Source organism: Cucumis sativus, chromosome 3 (genome assembly GCF_000004075.3).
Source record: "Cucumis sativus cultivar 9930 chromosome 3, Cucumber_9930_V3, whole genome shotgun sequence".
In the NCBI taxonomy this organism is placed as follows: domain Eukaryota; kingdom Viridiplantae; phylum Streptophyta; class Magnoliopsida; order Cucurbitales; family Cucurbitaceae; genus Cucumis; species Cucumis sativus.
Window position 1 is genome coordinate 34,922,759 of NC_026657.2, and position 18,603 is coordinate 34,941,361.

The 18,603-nt window shown below is 37.0% G+C and overlaps 2 protein-coding genes across 2 annotated transcripts; both read left to right on the forward strand.

The window, feature by feature from the left end:
- On the forward strand, window positions 1-4,694 carry LOC101222636 (5-methyltetrahydropteroyltriglutamate--homocysteine methyltransferase). The gene is made up of 12 exons (XM_004141078.3): window positions 1-157; window positions 1,053-1,406; window positions 1,499-1,586; window positions 1,704-1,831; window positions 1,923-2,314; window positions 2,423-2,586; window positions 2,692-2,772; window positions 2,865-3,031; window positions 3,125-3,230; window positions 3,343-3,593; window positions 3,692-3,893; window positions 3,980-4,694. The coding sequence occupies exons 2-12, from the start codon at window positions 1,057-1,059 to the stop codon at window positions 4,346-4,348; spliced, it is 2,298 nt and encodes a 765-aa protein (XP_004141126.1). The 5' UTR covers window positions 1-157; window positions 1,053-1,056; the 3' UTR covers window positions 4,349-4,694.
- Window positions 4,695-5,727: 1,033 nt separating this feature from the next.
- On the forward strand, window positions 5,728-18,283 carry LOC101222879 (double-stranded RNA-binding protein 1). Its single transcript, XM_004141079.3, has 6 exons — window positions 5,728-6,258; window positions 12,314-12,424; window positions 12,589-12,711; window positions 15,648-15,883; window positions 16,023-16,245; window positions 17,676-18,283. The coding sequence occupies exons 1-6, from the start codon at window positions 5,898-5,900 to the stop codon at window positions 17,960-17,962; spliced, it is 1,341 nt and encodes a 446-aa protein (XP_004141127.1). The 5' UTR covers window positions 5,728-5,897; the 3' UTR covers window positions 17,963-18,283.
- The last annotated feature ends 320 nt before the right edge of the window (window positions 18,284-18,603 follow it).

Consider the following 18,603-nt stretch of genomic DNA (forward strand, 5'->3'; position numbering starts at 1 on the left):
TATTCTATAAATAAAACTCCATTCCACTTCTTCCAACTCGCGCTCGCCCTTGTCTCTTCTCTACTCTGTGGCTCCCCATTTTCTCTCTTCTCCCTCTCTTTTGCTCTTCCTCCTACTTCGTTTCTCCATTTCAGGGGAGCTTCATTTCTCTCTCGAGGTTTGTTCTCCACTTTCCTTTTCTTCTTCTTATGGCCGAGATCTGATTCCGTGGAACATTCTTTCTTTTTTTAGATCTCATTCCTTTGCTACGGGTTTTGTTTTATTAGTCTTTTCATGTACCAGATCTGTCTACTGCTGCCTTTTCAGTTTTTACTTTTGCTGATTGGAATTTGTAATTTTCTTTTTTTACATTACTCATCGGATCTTTCGTTTATGCATGCTTGTTGGTTTCTCTATCTTCTTGCTGTCTTTGCAATTCTATTGATGCTCTGTTTCTGCTTTATTTTTGTGACAATTCGTTTTTTCGTTGATTTCAACTTGTGAATTAACTAATGCTCTGCATTGGACTGCACTCTGGGTTGATCCATGCATTAGGGGTTAGGGGATGTACCAATTTACTCGCGGTTTGGAATTTGAGAAATGATTTTAAATCCTGTGATTTGGAATTTGAGAAATGATTTTGAATTAATTACTTAGTTTGGAGCGCGTTTGAAATGAATATATTTAAAACTATTAGTTTGGATGTGACCATGTATTTAAAATTATTAGTTCGGATGTGACTGTAAAAGATTAAGGATTTACTAATGTAGGTTTTCATCTATGATGTGTTAATTGAAAATTAGAATATGACAAGGTTAAAATGGTAATTTATGTCACATACTCTGAAATCAGACTCTATTATTCTGGGAAGTTTTTAAAATAAAAACAGAGTTTTTGAAATCACTCTCTTTCGTATAACAAATAACGGAATTCATTTGAAATCCATTAGGACTTGAAATACCTCGCGAGGTTCCATAGTTGAAATGGATGGAGAATGAAATAATAATGGTGTAAAATGTATAATGGACGTTGTTTGTTAATTAAATACTTTTCGTTTGTGATTTGTTGAGCAGAACAATGGCATCCCACATTGTTGGATATCCCCGTATGGGACCCAAGAGAGAGCTAAAGTTTGCTCTTGAATCATTCTGGGATGGAAAGAGCTCTGCCGAAGACTTGAAAAAGGTGGCAGCGGATTTGAGGTCATCCATCTGGAAACAGATGGCTGATACTGGGATCAAGTACATACCCAGCAACACTTTTTCATACTACGATCAGATGCTTGATGCTACCACAACTCTTGGAGCTGTTCCTCCTAGATATGGTTGGAATGGTGGTGAGATTGGATTTGACACCTACTTCTCCATGGCTAGAGGAAATGCATCTGTTCCAGCAATGGAAATGACCAAGTGGTTTGACACAAACTAGTAAGTAATCATGAATGGAATAAACAAGACGTGCTCTAATAGAATGGAATTGCTATATGTATAGCTAACACTGTCAATGCAATGATATGCAGCCATTTCATTGTCCCTGAGTTGGGACCAGAGGTGAAATTCTCTTATGCTTCACACAAGGCAGTGGAGGAATACAAAGAAGCCAAGGCTGTAAGTGTTGTTCTCAAATGAATTTCTGAAATTTAGATAATAGAAGAATCTATAAAGGGAGGTTTAGTTTAGTTGGTTGTAACTGTACTTATAATGATGTCACGTAAATTTCCGCAGCTTGGAGTAGAAACTGTCCCAGTTCTTATTGGCCCAGTGTCATATTTGTTGCTCTCTAAGCCAGCTAAGGGTGTGGACAAGAGCTTCTCCCTTCTTTCCCTTCTTGACAAGATCCTTCCCATCTACAAGTAAAGAACTGTTGATTTACGTCTGTACTTTGAGTTTTGCCCATTAACGACTATCTCTTCTCATTTTTATTAATAATCGACCACTTTTCAGGGAGGTTGTGTCAGATCTTAAGGCAGCTGGTGCTTCTTGGATTCAGTTTGATGAGCCTACATTGGTGAAGGATCTTGATTCTGACAAATTGAAGGCCTTCTCTGATGCATATGCTCAACTAGAATCAACTCTCTCTGGGTTGAATGTTCTTGTTGAGACATATTTTGCTGATATCCCTGCTGAAGCATACAAGACCTTGACTTCTTTGAAGGGTGTCACTGCCTATGGATTTGATTTGGTTCGTGGGACCAAGACACTTGATTTAATCAAGGGTGATTTCCCCAAGGGAAAGTTCCTCTTTGCTGGAGTAGTTGATGGAAGGAATATTTGGGCAAACGATCTTGCCGCCTCAGTCAGTGTATTGGAGGAACTAGCTGGCATTGTGGGCAAAGGTATCTCCTGCTTATATCTATGATAATTAATACATACACTGTATTTGATGTTAGAGTTAGAGTTTCGAGACTGTCTTCTTACTGATCTCCTATTTTCCCCTTCGGCAGACCATCTCGTGGTCTCCACCTCCTGCTCACTTCTCCACACTGCTGTCGACCTTGTCAACGAAACTAAGTTGGACAACGAAATTAAATCATGGCTTGCTTTTGCTGCTCAAAAGATTATTGAGGTCAATGCATTGGCAAAGGCTTTGGCTGGTAACAAGGACGGGGTAATTTTTTGTGCCTGATGCAATTCGTCTTGGCTGGGTGTAAAGCTATGTTACAAGCCACATTTTCTAAACTCTTAAGCTAAGCTCGTGGATTCGTATTTGCAGGCATTTTTTGCTTCTAATGCTGGAGCTCATGCTTCAAGGAAGGCGTCCCCCAGGGTGACCAATGAGGCTGTTCAGAAAGCGGTGAGCTCATCTGTTCTTATCCATTAAGTGTTTAATTTTCTGTTTACTGACACCTAATGCTGATGAATTGCTTCATCGTTTTGCTTGCACAGGCTGCTGCTTTGAAGGGCTCCGATCATCGCCGTGCTACGAACGTCAGTGCAAGACTTGATGCTCAACAGAAGAAACTTAACCTTCCAATCCTTCCCACCACCACCATTGGATCCTTCCCTCAAACTGTTGAACTTAGGAGGGTCCGCCGTGAATATAAAGCAAACAAGTGAGTAATACACTAATACTACTGTGTTTCTTTAAAACCTGAATACAATTTGTTCCTGTTTCTAATATTGTAATCTTCATTGGCGTCCTATAGGATCTCTGAGGATGAATACGTTAAGGCTATTAAGGAGGAAATTAACAAGGTTGTCAAGCTCCAGGAAGAGCTTGATATTGATGTCTTGGTTCATGGAGAGCCCGAGGTGAGTTTTTTGGAGCCTTTTAAAAGGAAGAAATGAAGGCTATCCTATCCTGCCCTTTTTTGTTTTCTCATTTTGCACCTTCTGACTAACTTTGGTTTTTATTTCACTGTAGAGGAACGATATGGTTGAATACTTCGGTGAGCAGTTGTCAGGTTTTGCCTTCACCGTTAATGGTTGGGTGCAATCATACGGATCACGATGCGTGAAGCCTCCAATTATCTATGGTGATGTGAGCCGCCCAAAGCCCATGACTGTCTTCTGGTCAACCACAGCTCAGAGCATGACATCCCGCCCGATGAAGGGAATGCTTACTGGCCCTGTCACCATTCTGAACTGGTCCTTTGTTAGAGTCGACCAGCCGAGGTAATGGAAGATAATGCCTCCATGAAAGAATTGTTTTTTGTTTGTTTTCCCAATGCCAATACCAACGCCATACTTTTGTGTATGCTTTCACCTTCCAGGTTTGAGACTTGTTACCAGATCGCTTTGGCCATCAAGGATGAGGTTGAGGATCTCGAGAAGGCTGGTATTAATGTTATCCAGATTGACGAGGCTGCTTTGAGAGAAGGGTTGCCTCTTAGGAAGTCAGAGCAAGCCTTCTACTTGGATTGGGCTGTTCACTCTTTCCGTATCACAAACGTTGGCGTCCAAGACACGACTCAGGTTACTAACCACTGCCATTTTTGTTACTATTGTTATTACATTGATTAAAAATATTCAAATGAACCTAACATTTCACCATCCAACAGATCCACACCCACATGTGCTACTCCAACTTCAATGACATTATCCAATCCATCATCGACATGGATGCCGATGTGATCACAATTGAGAACTCTCGCTCCGACGAGAAGCTCTTGTCAGTCTTCCGTGAGGGAGTGAAGTACGGTGCTGGAATCGGACCAGGTGTGTACGACATTCACTCTCCAAGAATACCATCAACTGAAGAGATTGCAGACCGCATCAACAAGATGCTTGCAGTGTTGGAGACAAACATCTTGTGGGTGAATCCTGACTGTGGACTCAAAACTCGCAAGTACGCGGAGGTGAACCCGGCCCTGAAAAACATGGTAGAGGCCGCAAAGCTTCTCCGAAAAGAGCTTGGGAGTGCTAAGTGAGTTTGAGATTTTGTTGGAGGTTGTTGAGTAAGTATCCAACCGATCCCTTGAAGAAAAAAAGAGATGAGTTTGTTTTTGTTTGTCTAAATAACTGAGTTGCGAAATGTTTAGTAGTGTGTAGGTGTGCTCTTGGGAGCAATTCTTGCTTTCGATATTCTCTCTCTATATCTGTTTTTTTTACCCACCAAAGTGACCAAAACTGCATTATGTGTATGGAAAAAAAGAAGAAGAAATGGCATTGCTAGTTTTGGGGCATTTTGATGATGGTCACATATGATGGCTTTTGTTACTGAAATTCTTATGAATAGAATGGCTGATTCCCTCTTCGCCAATTCTTTCGTATCAATAGTTGAAATTTGCACTCCCCCCCCTTCAATATTGTTTAATATTTGGGAATTTGATTTATATCCCTCTAACTCTAAACTAACAATACTATTAATTTGAATAATTCAACTTTGATACATTCATCTATTTACATTATCATTTAGATTGTTGGATAACAATCTTAGTGAGATTTTTAATTACTAATTAATTTTCAACCATCATTGCATCAAAAGAAATCACCCGGAAACAATGTAAGTGGATGGTTTTCTTTATTTTTCTTTTCTAAGATATATAACTCACACACAAAACAAACCAAGACAATCTCAATTCGGGCAAGAAGCAACCTCCTTTAAACGATTGATTTTCAAAATTAAACATATAAAAATATATATGAAGGGCACCTTATAATGATAAATGACAACCAAGTCAAAAGCTTCAACATCACAATGGAAGCTGCACCAACACAAAACCTATGAATTAGAAAACTCTAAGCTTACGCAATCACTGAGATAACATGGCCCAAAATAGTGATGGTTTGATTGGAAACAAGAATTCATGCAAAAGAACAAAGGACTGCCAAAGGAATCTAACTAAAGTCATGTATTTTAAAGTGATGGAAACAAACGAAAAAACTTGGCTGCACCATCTATGGTAAAAAATAATCCCTTTGAATCACCCAATAAAAAACTGCCACTTTTTATTTTGTACTTTTTTAAAATATATTAAAATGTTAAGTATTTTTATTTTTGCTATGCTTAAAATTGTATTTAAATTATGAAGTATACCATAAAAATCAATTAAAAAAATTACTCATTAACGAGTTACTATCAATTTAAGATGTGATTGTAACCAAATCATAGTTCAGATTAGAATTGATTGCACCATTCTTTCAAGCATAGCATAATAGACACACTAATATGTTTCTATTAAGATAGATAGAGTATAAAATTTTACTTTTAATTAGGAAATATTTTAATTTATTTTGTTATTTAAAACAAACAATTTATTTTCTATATATATATATATAGTTTTTTTTTCAAAAGATATATAACTTTGTGATTTTATTACAGGAGCAATGTTGGATTTGGGGGAGCCAGGTGGAGGAAGAACTGAAACGCTTCCCTTCTCCACCGTTACCACTCTTCTTCTCAACTTCTAGGGTTCTTCCTTTTCTCTCTCTATTTCACTCCATTTTCTCTACTCAAACCCCTTCCATTCATTCAACATGTTCAAAACAAAGCTTCAAGAACTCTGTCATCGCAAATCTTACAAATTACCTGAATATTCAGTGGTTAAACAAGGCCAAGACCACGACCCACGTTTTGAAGCCACTGTCACTGTCGACGGCAAGCAATTCTGTTCACCCACTCCTTCTAAATCTTCCAAGCAAGCACAGAACGATGCTGCTAAGCTTGCTTTTGACTTCTTTTCTCTTCCTTCTTTACCTCAACCGCCGGAGCAGCTTTGCCCTCAACCACTTTTGCCACAATCCTCTTCTCCCCCGAAACTAATTCCTTCTATTCCCCCATTTCCTCCCTCTCTAAATTTATCTTCTTTTCCTCAGCCGTCTTTGACTTCGCAATTGGGTACGTGTTAATACTCTTTTTTCTTCCCACTTTCTATTTTCTTCTATCACTATTTTGTTGAGTGTATTTGTTAATACTATTTCCATTTTCATCTCCATGGCAAGAAGATTGTAAAAAAATTGCAAGTTTTTGTCTTCTTTTTTTTTTTTTTCGTGGAGGAGGGTGGTCTAGGTATTGGTTATTTTTAGAATAAGAAATATTTTCTATGTTAGGTAAGTTTGAGGTTCCTCATCAGAATGTTGCTTTGTATGATTGTGTTGTTAGTAAGTTTAGCATAACAAAAAATTATTCCAATGGGCTACGTGAGAAGAAGATATACTAAAAATGGAGGAACCAATTTACAAATTACCTCATTAAAGAGCTAGGCTAGGCAAGTAATTCCATTGATGTGAGACTCTAAATCTTGCTCTTTGCCAGCGAAAGTACAAAAACGTCTCTCCAGCCTAATATACGGAAGGACAGCTTTGATAAAATTTGCCATAGGGTCTTTGTCTCCAGGGATGCTTGATTGAGTGATAAAAAGAAGAGTCCATACATTATCATTCTTATTATTTTTCTGATAAGAAACAAAGAACCTTATATATCATTTAGATTTTCAATATTCCATGATCCAAAAGCCAACCATATGAAATCCCAAAAAGATCTTGCTAAGGAACATGAGCTGGAAGGTAGCTGTGAGCTTCAAAATCCCTTTTGCATGAAATATAACAATTAGGAGAGATATAAGCCTAGGGGATGTTTGTTGTATTGTATCTTGTTTCGGGGTGTTTAAAGAATGACTCCCATATAAAAAAGTGAAATTGCATCAAATGACAAAAACATTTAGAACAAAATAGCCTATATCAACTAGTTTTTGCATATTGTGAATGTGACAAATATGACAAGTAATTAGTGATATCAGACGACTATTGAAAGGCTATCAGAGAGCTATCAGTTTTTAAATTTGCTACTTATGCAATTTAGAAAATATAGTGACATGAGTCCTATTATCAAAATTTGTTTTGCTATTTTTGCATGCGTCCCTATAAAAAACTACACATTTTTGGGTGGATATTTTCCTTCCCGGATGGTGTGATATATTTCATCTTTGGCTTGGATTCCAAGTCTTGCTAGGGGTTTTGACCAGGATTTGGATGTGAAAACACCATCCTTGTACAAATTCTAGATCCATGTGTCTCCTTATTTATCAAGCATATTAAGTGAAAGGGCATTTGAGTGCCTAGTCCATTCGTTAATTTCAACATCAGTGAGACTTCTTTTTGGCCAAATGTTTCATGATTAAGATGGTCTCCCTTATGGTTTTTTCTTGAAACGGAGACAAGCTTCTTTGTTAATGGAAAACTCAAAGTACAAGAGAATTATACAATAAAAATAATAGAGAAGCATAAAAAGAGGGGGAGGAGGGAGAGGAGGGGATAAGGAGGCGCACCCGTACATCTCAACTAGGTTGACACCCCATAGTGCCAACATCATATCCCAAAGAAAATCCAAAGACCATAAAAAGTCCAAGTACAACAGTGCAAAACAACCAAAGTAGTAAAAAATAAACCTGAAAAAAAAAACCAATATAAGAAATAAACCAAAAACAGAAAAGATTGGTTTTCCAAAACCAGCAAACCGACATAACTTGGGAATGTTGAAGGTGCAGGAGGATCAGCAGCAGATTAATCATAAAACTAGAAGGAAGACAACCCAGTTTAAACATAGATCTTGAATGGAATAATCATTAAATTTCTGACCTAAAGAGCACCCGGCTGTTGCATTCCTTTTTGCAGTGTCCATGACGTCTGACCAAGCCCTTGCCTTTTCATGAAAGATTGGATTACGCTCGAACCAAATTTCTGCCAGCAGTGCTTTAAACATGTTTTCCCATATTAAACGTGGTCTCTTTGATAGAACCGGCTCCCTCAATAATTGGAAAACGTTTGAGCTTTATCTAATGGAGAAGATGGAGAGAGGTGAACTGAAAGAAACTTGACTGAGAATCTACCCGACGGATTGATTTTCTAAATTCTTATAACCTCCATTTCAGTCAAGCTTTCTGTGCCATAAGGATTGAGAAGTAGTACCACCCTCTCCAGACCAGGTAAATCTGTTGTTTTGTAATTGAATCTCCATGTGAAAGGCTGCGCCAAGGAAGTTATTAAATGACTTCATTCCTCTTGTGTTTCTGCCTGAAGGAAAGCATTCATGGGCCCATCTAATGACAGTTAAGTCCTCACTAAACACCAAGCCTCAATTGAACATGCTGCAAGGGATAATAGCTCCAGCCACATTTGTAACCCAACAACTCTTTTTGCAAATTGTGAAGCAATTGATTGAGAGAGAGAACTTTCCTTTAATGGTTTCCACTACTGAAATCCTGCTTTTGTGTCACATGGTAAGCATCCCCCCATAAAATCCTATTGATTCCACAAAGACCCAGCCAATGTCCCTAGAGCTCCAAAGTGTTTATGTAAAAGCAGAATTAAATCTTTCCATTTTAGATTCCTAGGTCTTTACCAAAACTGGATTAATCGCTTTAAGGAACTTCTTGAGTGCAATGTGCTTGGATGGAACCTTCGAGCCCCCTGTGTTCTCTAGGAGACTACCTTCATTGGTGGCAGTAACTACATTGTAGTGACGGAACAACTTGCTTAAACCAGAATAATATGACAATCTTTGACTATGGGCACCAACTCGTTCGGTAAATCTGAAGATTTTAGTGGGGAGGACCAAGAGGCGTCGTCTAGCGAGGCACAACCAACTTTAAATCCATCCCTTCAATCTTCGCATCAACCTTATGATCAGAAGGACACCTCAAGTCCGTTGAATTTTCACTACTAACACTGAAGGGTGAGTCTATCTCCATATCTGCTTGGTTCTTAATGGAGACAACAAAATGGCCGGGGGAACCTCATTGTAACGTTACCTTTGGGTTAGGGTATGTGAAACTCGAGTAATTGAGAAATTTTGGAGCAGGAGAATTAGTTACTGACTTGTTGAAAGAATCAAAGGCTTGGACTTTGGAACCACACACCTCTAAGAGATATGGGTTATCATAAAAAAGGGAGGGAGTTTATGTTTCCAGTGGGGATCCAAAATAGGGGCTTTGGTCTCCCTTCTATTAGTAGGGGTGTTTTGGTAGGATGGGACTTTTTTTGTATGCCCTTGTATTCTTTCATTCTTTCTCAATGAAAGTTGTTTGGTTCATAATTAAAAAGAAGTTCCATGATCAAGAAGCAATACTGCGTAAAGTCTAAAATGGATGCCTCATTCTTGAGGGTAAGAGGATATAAGGGGGGAACCATGTAGCTCACCGATGACCTAGATGACATAAATGAGCCTCACTTCATCATTTTAGACCCAATCTACCTCTTAGCACTCTATTCATGCAAAATGACATTTAAATCTATAATTTTTCATGAACTAGCTCAATTTTAACCATAAAATATCACACATTCACTGCGGTATCAGTTCCAAATAGAATAGCTGATATTAAAAGGAAACATGGAGTAAAGGGTCTATCTCCAGGCAATTTATTCCCAAGTAAGCATTCTTTCCATCTGTTTCATCATAATGAACAAATTGGAAAAGAAAAGAAAGCTTAGTAAAAATCTCCTTTCATGTGTTTCTGAAAATGCATTTTAACTCCACCAAGAATCCACCCAAAAGGGTGAGGGATGTACTTAATTATAATGACCTTGTGGCATAAGCTGTCCGTTCCCAATGAAATTGCAATAACCATTTAGCCAATATGACCTTGTTCCTGGCTCTTATGTTATCTATGCCTAACTCTCCAAGGTTTAACAGCCTAGCCACCACCTCCCATTTCACAAGATGAGAACCTTTCCCCTCATTAACCCCGTCCCTTAAGATTCCCTTTCACATCTTCTCAAAAACCTACCTAACTACACTAGGGACTCTAAAAAAGGACAGAAATAGATCAGGTTGTTCGGGACTCAATGAATTGTATTTTCTTTTTTTGGATAAGAGGACCTTACCACCTTTAAAAAAAAAAGAAAAAACTCTTCCTAAAATGTAGACACTTTTTCAATCTTACATATGACGAAGTCCTACTATGTGAGCTTCCTAGGATTATGATCCAGGGGAAGACCTAAAATTGGAAGAAGAAGAGGCTCCAACCTCACACCCCACCCCAGTGAACCGAAAAGTTAATATTAACAGAATCACAAATTAGAAAAGTACGAGGCAAGTTAGTGTAGAGTGTAGAAGTAGAAGTGATTTTGGTTGGATTGAAATTCTCGACGTGGGAAGAACAAATGGATGCAAACTTAAATACAAGTTGGCTGAAGGCATGGAGATCTGCTTTATTGGTCAAGTGGCTCTGGTGCTTTGCTCTTGAGCCTGAATCCTTACGGCGTCGGATGATTGTGAACAAGCAAGGCCTCCATCCTTTTGATTGGGTGGAAGGGTTAAAGGCACACATTGAAACTCTTGGAAAGACATATCCTTTGAGTTTCTAACTTTCTTTCGATTCACTTATTGTTGGGTGGGGGAACAACAAGGAAATGTATTTCTAGGAGGACCAGTGGGAGGGGGACAATACTCTTTGTTCTTTGTATTTGCATCTTTATCTCTTGTCCTCTTTTAAAAACCATTTGGTTTTCAAAAATTTTGGTTTGATTTGAGAATTTCGTGTCCTTTTTCGAGTTCCATCGTAATTTATCTAATAAGGAAACCACAAAGGTCGCTTCTCTTCTTTCTTTGCTTGGGAGTTGCAGTTTTAGGGAGGGGAGGAGGGATTTTCGTGTTTGGAGTCCTAACCCAAGTCAAGGTTTCTCGTGTAAATCCTTGTTCAGTTTGTTGTTGGATCCCTCCCCCGTTAGGAAGTATGTTTTTGATGTGGTTTAGTTAGATTATTTATTTGACAAGTCTTGCTTGGTTGTGTGAACATTGTCGATAGGCTTGTTAGGAGGAAGACCTCGATCATCTCTTTTGGAATTGTCCGTATGTGTGGGCTTTGTGGTGCTCTTTTCTACACGATTTTGATGTTAGTTATGTTGGCCAAAGGAGTGTTTGTGTGACGATCGAGGTGTTCCTCCTCCATCTGCCTTTTAGAGAGAAATGCCGTTTTTTGTGGCTTGCTGGTGTATATGCTGTGCTTTGGGATATTTGGGGGGAGAGAAGTGATAAGGTGTTTAGAGGTAGGGAAAGGGATCCTTGTGAGGTTTGGTCCTTAGCTAGATTTCATGTGTTTCTTTGGGTTTTGATTTTGAAGACCTTTTGTAACTATTCCATTGGTATTTTCCTTAGTTGGAACCCCATTTTTTAATTGGGGTGTTTTGGTGGTCTTGTTTTTTTTATATGCCCTTGTATTCTTTCATTTTTTTCTAAGTAAAAGTTGTTGATTTTTATTTATAAAAGAAAAGAAAAGGAAGAAAAAGAAAAGAGAAAGAAGAAAAGAACCCTTAAAAATCCTTAGAGATAAAGATGTGCTCTCATTAATTTTCCCTCCTTAGATCTAAAGACTCACTGTAGGAGTAGGTATATTATTGGGGAGAAAGAAGTGCCGTGAGCAAGTGTACAAATTGGTTTGGCCATGGAGAGATAGTGGACACATGCTTTAGATTACTGAAGATTGATCATGTCTAGAAACAGTGGGATGAAAGAGAACACATCACATGCATCAAAGAGAGACTGAATTTTGGGTTGGAGCATGTTCGTTGCAAGACGATGGGATAAACTTGCACAAAATGTTTTCTACAAAATGGAGCCTAGTGTAACTGTTTTCTGAAAATCATTTCTGGATTCGTGCCTGCCAAATACTAACCTGTTATTGTTATTATGTCTGCATTTCTAGAAAAATAAAATTAAACATGATTTCATCAACTCACTCAACGTACAGTTTTCAATTTCTTCTGTTATAAAGTTAATGACATTTATAGGGTTGCACTAATTACTTAAAATATTTGGCCTTGCTGCAATTGTTTGTTATCCTGGACAACACAAAGTCAAGAGGGTAAGTTAAAGTAGGAACTTTAGGATTTAGATATTAAATTGATTTTCCTAATATGCAAGAATACATAAAGTTGTCACTTTTCTTTTCTTGCAGGTAATTTTGGTGCAATAACTAACCTGGACAACAAAGTTACTTCCCCACCGAGACCCGAAGTAAAGCATGAGGTGTCATACAAATCTTCTGAACTTAAGGAATCTAGTAAAGGTATTAAAAGCAGCATTCAATACTTACAAAGCTTTCCAGTACCTCTTCACATTCTTAAAGAAATAGTTATTGTTTGTTTCTGAGCCAGCAAATTATTTTCTAATTATGCATGCTTATGGATGCTAATAGTTGTATTCCATAATGTGATCTGATTCTTCCTGTAGATTCTCCCATCATGAGTAATATGGACGTCAAATTTACAGCACAATCAGTTGAACCAAGAATTCAAAACACTAACAAGTCTCCCGTGGTTGAAGACTTCGACAAAGAATGCCTTAAATTGACTGGTTAGAAAGTATTACCACTAAATTACTCTACATTTATGAAGATATATTGCTTCAATATTATGGTAACGTTGTGACACAGCTTGGTTTATTTTGACCAGTTATGCTAAGCACTTCGTATGATTTTACTAATACCCTAACCAGTCAAGGTGGTTGAACACTTTAAGGGGGTGTTTGGTCCTTAAAGGGAGTTCCTCCTCAATCTATTTTTTAGGGAGAAAAATTTGTTTCTTTGGCTTGCTGGTATACGCACGGTTTTGTTGGGTGAGTAGAACAGTAGGGGGTTTAGGGGTGTGGAGAGGGATCATTGGGAGTTATGGTCCCTTGTTTTCCTTTAGGCTTCAATTTCAAAGACTTTTGGTAATTATTCTCTAGGTGTGATTTCACAGGAGGGAGTCCTCTTTTTTGTGGTTCTTTTTGTTTACCCGTGTATTCGTTCATTTTTTTAGATGAAAGTTGTTATTTAAATAAAGAAAATGGGTGTTTGGTCCTCGGTGAGATTTCATGTTTAGCTTTTTGCTTCGGTTTCAAAGTTTTTATTTATTTATTTATTATTATTTTGTAAATATTCCTTAAACAACATCATAGTGGGGAATTGTTTTTGAAGGGGGTGCTTTTGTGGGCTTTTTTTATTTAATTTTTTTTCCTGTATGCCTTTGCATTCATTCATTTTTTTCTCTATGAAAGTTGTTGATTCTATATAAAAAATGGAGTTTTTGGCCCATGAACTTAATAAGTCAAATACATATTTTCCTTTACCAATTAACACATCAAATACACATTTTCTCTATGAGAATTGAATTCCCTTGCTTCTTGTTCCCTTAATTCTTAAGAAAATTTCAATATGCTCAAATCTTTTGTATGGAATTGACTATGGTAAAAGGTTATTAGGGATTGAATAACTAGTTCATCAAAGGGGTCAGGTGATTATCCGTTGGTTGTAGTCAATTTTGGGCTAAAACGGATGCCAACCGGCTACCACTGACATAAGATTTGTTCATTTGGTTTTAGATGATTGTTAGGAGGTTGCTGATGGCAATCAAACTAAACAAAAAAATGCAATAAAGATGAGAAAAAACAAAAACAATGAGAAGACAGAAGCAAAGGGAAGGAAGAAAATAAGAGAAGATAATAATGAAAAAGAAAAAAGGGGAAAGAGTTTTTAGAAGGAATAAATGAAGAAAGAAAATGAATAAAAATCTTACCCAAAAACAATGAATAAAAAAAATTAAGGATAGAAGAGAAAAAGAAAGAAGGGAAGAAGGAGGAGTGAGGAGAAGATAGGCTAGAAGGAAATAGGAGGGAAAATTAGGAGAATCAGATTTTGGGAAATGGCTGGGAAAAGAAGAGAATCAAATTTTGGGATATGGGAGTGGTAGGGAGATTTCCATGTGTGAGAGAAGAGAGGAAGAAAACAAGTTTTTCTTATAATAACTGATCTTAAAGAAGTGGCTATAAGTTATGTCCACACTCTTCTGGAAGAGGTCAATTTAAGTGAGAAGAGGAAAGTTGGGGTCATTGCATTCTTTTTTCCTGAAATGGTTTTGATTGTGTGAAGAGTTTTTTTTTTTTTTTTTTTGGTTAAAGAGCTTGATTCAGGTAGACACATTAGACGTATCTGTATTGATTTATTTTTATTTTATTAATTTGGATTTCAGAATTTTCAAGTAATAGGTTTCTCCTTGGTGTTTCAATCATCCACAACCTTTAGGCTAGTTCCTTTTTGTTTTTGCTCAGCATTACCTCCATTCTTATTTAAAGGAAAAAAGAACCAAAAAAAAAGGACTAGGCCGCAGTTGACTTAGAGAATGTAGGTGCCTACTTGGTCAGAAAAATGGCACTTGGAAATAAACTGATTTATGATTGGGCAAGATTCAAAAGATTTTATTATGAATTTTTTTATTTCGACCATTTCAAGAGAGCTACATTTGAGGTTATTGGCTTCATGCGAAGGACGTGTTTGAGTGTTCGGTTGCATCAAAATGCTAGCTGTATACCTAATCTATTCTATGTATAATAGTAGCCGAAGAAAGGAACTTCACAAATGAACTTAAGCTAAACATAGCTGTAGTAGAGGTGAAGATGTTATTGATGGATATGACTTATGAGTGAGGAAAAGAAATTTAAAGTTATTACCTAGTATGGGAAAAAGGCTGGGTATCAACTATAGTATTAATCCAAAAGTTGGGAAGAATGCAAATGCGACAATACCTAAGTGGCCAAGCCTCCAAACTTTCAATTCAACACAAAAGGATAGTATCTTGGTGTATAATTTTTTAGCACCTTTTGTATACATTTCTCACTTGGTGCAAATTCACTTTCTTTTCTTTTTTGGTGTCATTAAAATCTCAAATCGCTTATATTGTTTTAAAATAGTTTGATGTAATATCTCACTGCAGTTGTTGCCCTTTTGTAATGTGACACATCAGTGAAATTCTAATTGAATGTTTCTCTTAAAAAATGGGTAGTCTTACTGCAGAAGTGATTAGGTAGACCTGCAAATAGGAAGAGAACATGGTTTACGCTTCTTTACAGTGAGAATTCATTGATGTGGGAACAAGGACCCGGTGATATTGATTGTATTTCTTTTTCTCTAGGGGGATAAAAGTACCATTTTTTTGTCATACAAATGAATAAGATTGCAAGAGGAATCCAAATACGAAACAGTGCCTTATCAACAAGAACAGAAGCAACAAATAACAAATAGAAGTACTGCAATCATCTCCCGAGTTTTTGTTCAATTCATAATCGCAATGTCTCTATCTTATCATAATCTTGTTTGTAGTGTGTGCACATATGTTTGGTGTTTTGGGAAAAGACTTATCTTTTTAGTTCTTTCATGTTATTTTCTCCCATGTATCTCAGAATTTGGAGTTCATATACTGCCACTCCAGTTATGTATGATTATTTATCATGGCTACTTCTTTTGATGCTCATAGGTATGCAACATTTATACAAGAATAAGCTGCAAAATTTCTCCCAGAAGAGAGGCCTCACTTTACCCATGTACACATGTGAGCGTGATGGCCCACCCCATGCTAGTCGCTTCAGATGTAAAGTGGAAATAGATGGAAAGACGTATGAAAGTCTAGAATTTCATGGCACATTGAAAGATGCTGAGAATGCAGTTGCAAAAGTTGCTTTAATGTCTTTATGTCAAGATGGAGCTCAAGAGGCTAGTATTCTAATTTAACTTTCATGAAAAAGAATAAATAATTGCCATGCACATAAATGTGGTTTTGTGCTTGAATGAAACATCTCTCACGTGTTACTTCTATAAATTTCTGGATGTTTATTTCTTTTATAAATGATAGGATTCTGATTCTGGCCTTTACAAAAATCTCTTACAAGAGATGGCCCAAAAAGGAGGCCTAGGTTTACCAGCTTATTCAACATCTCAATCCGGTGAAGTTCATGTACCGGTCTTTGTTTCTACAGTGAAAGTAGGAGAAGAAAATTTCGAAGGGAAACCATCAAGAACTAAGAAACAAGCTGAAATGAGTGCTGCAAAAGTTGCTTATTTTACCATAAAGGAGGGTAAGTATTATTGGCAAGTATATATATTGAGTGCCTTTTTGTCAGTTTCAGTTCTTACCAAAGCTTTTAATCCCCTTAAGCATGCATATTTTTTTCTCTAAATTTTATGATCGAGGTATGCAATGTGTACAAGTTTTTGGTCTGATGAGACATGGAAGTCGATGGACTAGAGCATAATATTTATCCTAAATGTTTAAACTATTAATCACCAATTATGGATTGACTTGAACTTACCTTGAGTTTCTTTGCTTAGCATTACAGCACTTACTATATTTTGTGCATTTGCAATCTAGGCAAGATTGCATCTTCTAGAGAACGAGCTTCTCAAGTAATTTCATCTAGCTTGCAATCAAATGTTAGCACTAACCAGGAACTTCAAGCGATCTTCAGTAGGGGTGTAAGCGGTTGGATTCCAGTTTTATATGAAACTCGGACCAAACAGCTCATTTGATGAAAGAATAAGCGTAAACCAGTATTGAACCGGTGTCATTGATAAACTGAGTCGTCCAAACCGTTTGGGCCATTAGTTTGGTCAGCTCAGATCTCGGTTCGTCGAATATATACATGTTGCATGTGTGCTTCATCACGAGTGCCTTTTTATTAAGAAATAAAATAAAATTTTACAGGCTGCCTAGATTCGAACCCACATCCTGGTGTTTCTAGGTGTGCTCCCCCATCAACCTAACTGGTAACCTTTAGGTTACATTAGTCACACTTGATATATTTAGTTTATCGGCCAATTTGGTTATGCAGTTTACTCTTTTTGGCAAACCCAAAATGGACTGTTAGTTTTGGTTTTTTATTTCTCCAACCCGAAATCTTCAAACCAAGCCATTTCAAACCAAACCAATAAAGCGGTTTCGGTTGGTGAGTGGTTTCACAGTTTTTCCTTGCATCCTTGGTCAATAGTCTTGGAATTTCAGATCTAAACATGACAATTGAGAAACAACACAATGATGGAGGTGGTTTTGTCCCCTTAGACTATTATATTAAGTACTCTGTTGCTTGGTTATTTCATATGTTAACGGGAAAATTATGATTTATGGATTATTATTATTTTTCATTATAATTTTCCTTTTTGTCATTTTCCATTTATGTATTTTTCTTTAGTGGTTTCTTTAAGGTCTATTTATTCCTCTATGTAAAAGGTCGTTATGTACTCTGAATTATTCTATATATTATATAAAATGATCAACATAAATTTCCAATTTTACTCATCTGTTGAACATTAGATGAACTGATGGCAAGCGATCAAAACTTTTCAAATTTTGGAACTCCATGTATAAACCCTCACCCAAATATGATATAGAAAACTTATTCAAACCTTGAAACATGTTACATACATTTCAATCTTCAAGTTTCCGTCTATTGTCATCTTATATTATAAATTTATTGTGCTACATTAGTCAGTCTTTTTATTCCATGTTTAGGATCTCAAAGCATTTCAACAAGAAAGAGAGCTCCATCGTGTGACCTTGCTCTTGAAATTCCCCGTGATATTGCTACATCATCCCATAATGTTGCTCAACCAGGTCAGAGCAAGGATTACGTCTCCAGGATAGTCTCAAGGCTAGAAGCTGGAAAAAGCTCATCTTCCAAAAGGATATTTGTTTGTCCTCGTCAGCCGAATATGACAATTCCAAAGGAAAGTTCAGTATTACCAATAAGTGATGACCAATGGGTTGCATTCTCGTTTGAAACTGGACCTAGTCAATAACTTTGCCATGAATATCAGAGTTTTGAACTGTAACTTAACCTTGCTCAGGACTGAAGTATGTCAACTCCTAATACTTAGGTAGATACATATGTATCTATTAAGTATTTAACTCAAAATTGTTGACAATACTTGGAACAACACCGTTGATGTATGCTTTCTTCTGTGGTTTAGGATTATTGGTAGGCTTAGTTTTTACCTGCAACTTGATCTTCATTGTCAAAAGGTGTATTATAATAATTATATATGATCGGATGTTACTTTTTCTTTTTGCTTTTAAATCTGTTATTAGTAGGAGGCTATTATCTCTTGAGTTTTGCACAATATAGAAGTATTCTCATTGTTGTCACTTATTAGCTATTTGGTTTCCGTCATCCACTGTGTAACAAGGAAATGATGTTGGATACTTCTCCTCTCATTGATGGAGGGTTTTAACTTTAGATTTGGGAGACAGGATGTTCGTGTTTGGAATCCTAGCTCTTTGGAGGACTTCTCTTGTAAGTCTCTCTAAAATGTTATTGGATCATCACTCTCTTGTTGAGTTAGTTTTGATGTTTTGTGGAAGATTGAAGTCTTAAGTTCTTTTTTTGGTAAGTTCTGCTAAGTCGTGCGAGCATAATGGATAGACTCTCGATAAAGTTGCC

Excerpts from the sequence above, each read along its gene's own strand:
- LOC101222636 (XM_004141078.3), top strand. The coding sequence starts at position 1,057 with ATGGCATCCCACATTGTTGGATATCCCCGTATGGGACCCAAGAGAGAG. Across the intron at positions 1,832-1,922 it reads AAGATCCTTCCCATCTACAA|GGAGGTTGTGTCAGATCTTA; the intron begins GTAAAGAACTGT and ends ACCACTTTTCAG. Across the intron at positions 3,894-3,979 it reads GCGTCCAAGACACGACTCAG|ATCCACACCCACATGTGCTA; the intron begins GTTACTAACCAC and ends ACCATCCAACAG.
- LOC101222879 (XM_004141079.3), top strand. The coding sequence starts at position 5,898 with ATGTTCAAAACAAAGCTTCAAGAACTCTGTCATCGCAAATCTTACAAA. Across the intron at positions 12,425-12,588 it reads ACTTAAGGAATCTAGTAAAG|ATTCTCCCATCATGAGTAAT; the intron begins GTATTAAAAGCA and ends TTCTTCCTGTAG. Across the intron at positions 16,246-17,675 it reads TTATTTTACCATAAAGGAGG|GATCTCAAAGCATTTCAACA; the intron begins GTAAGTATTATT and ends TTCCATGTTTAG.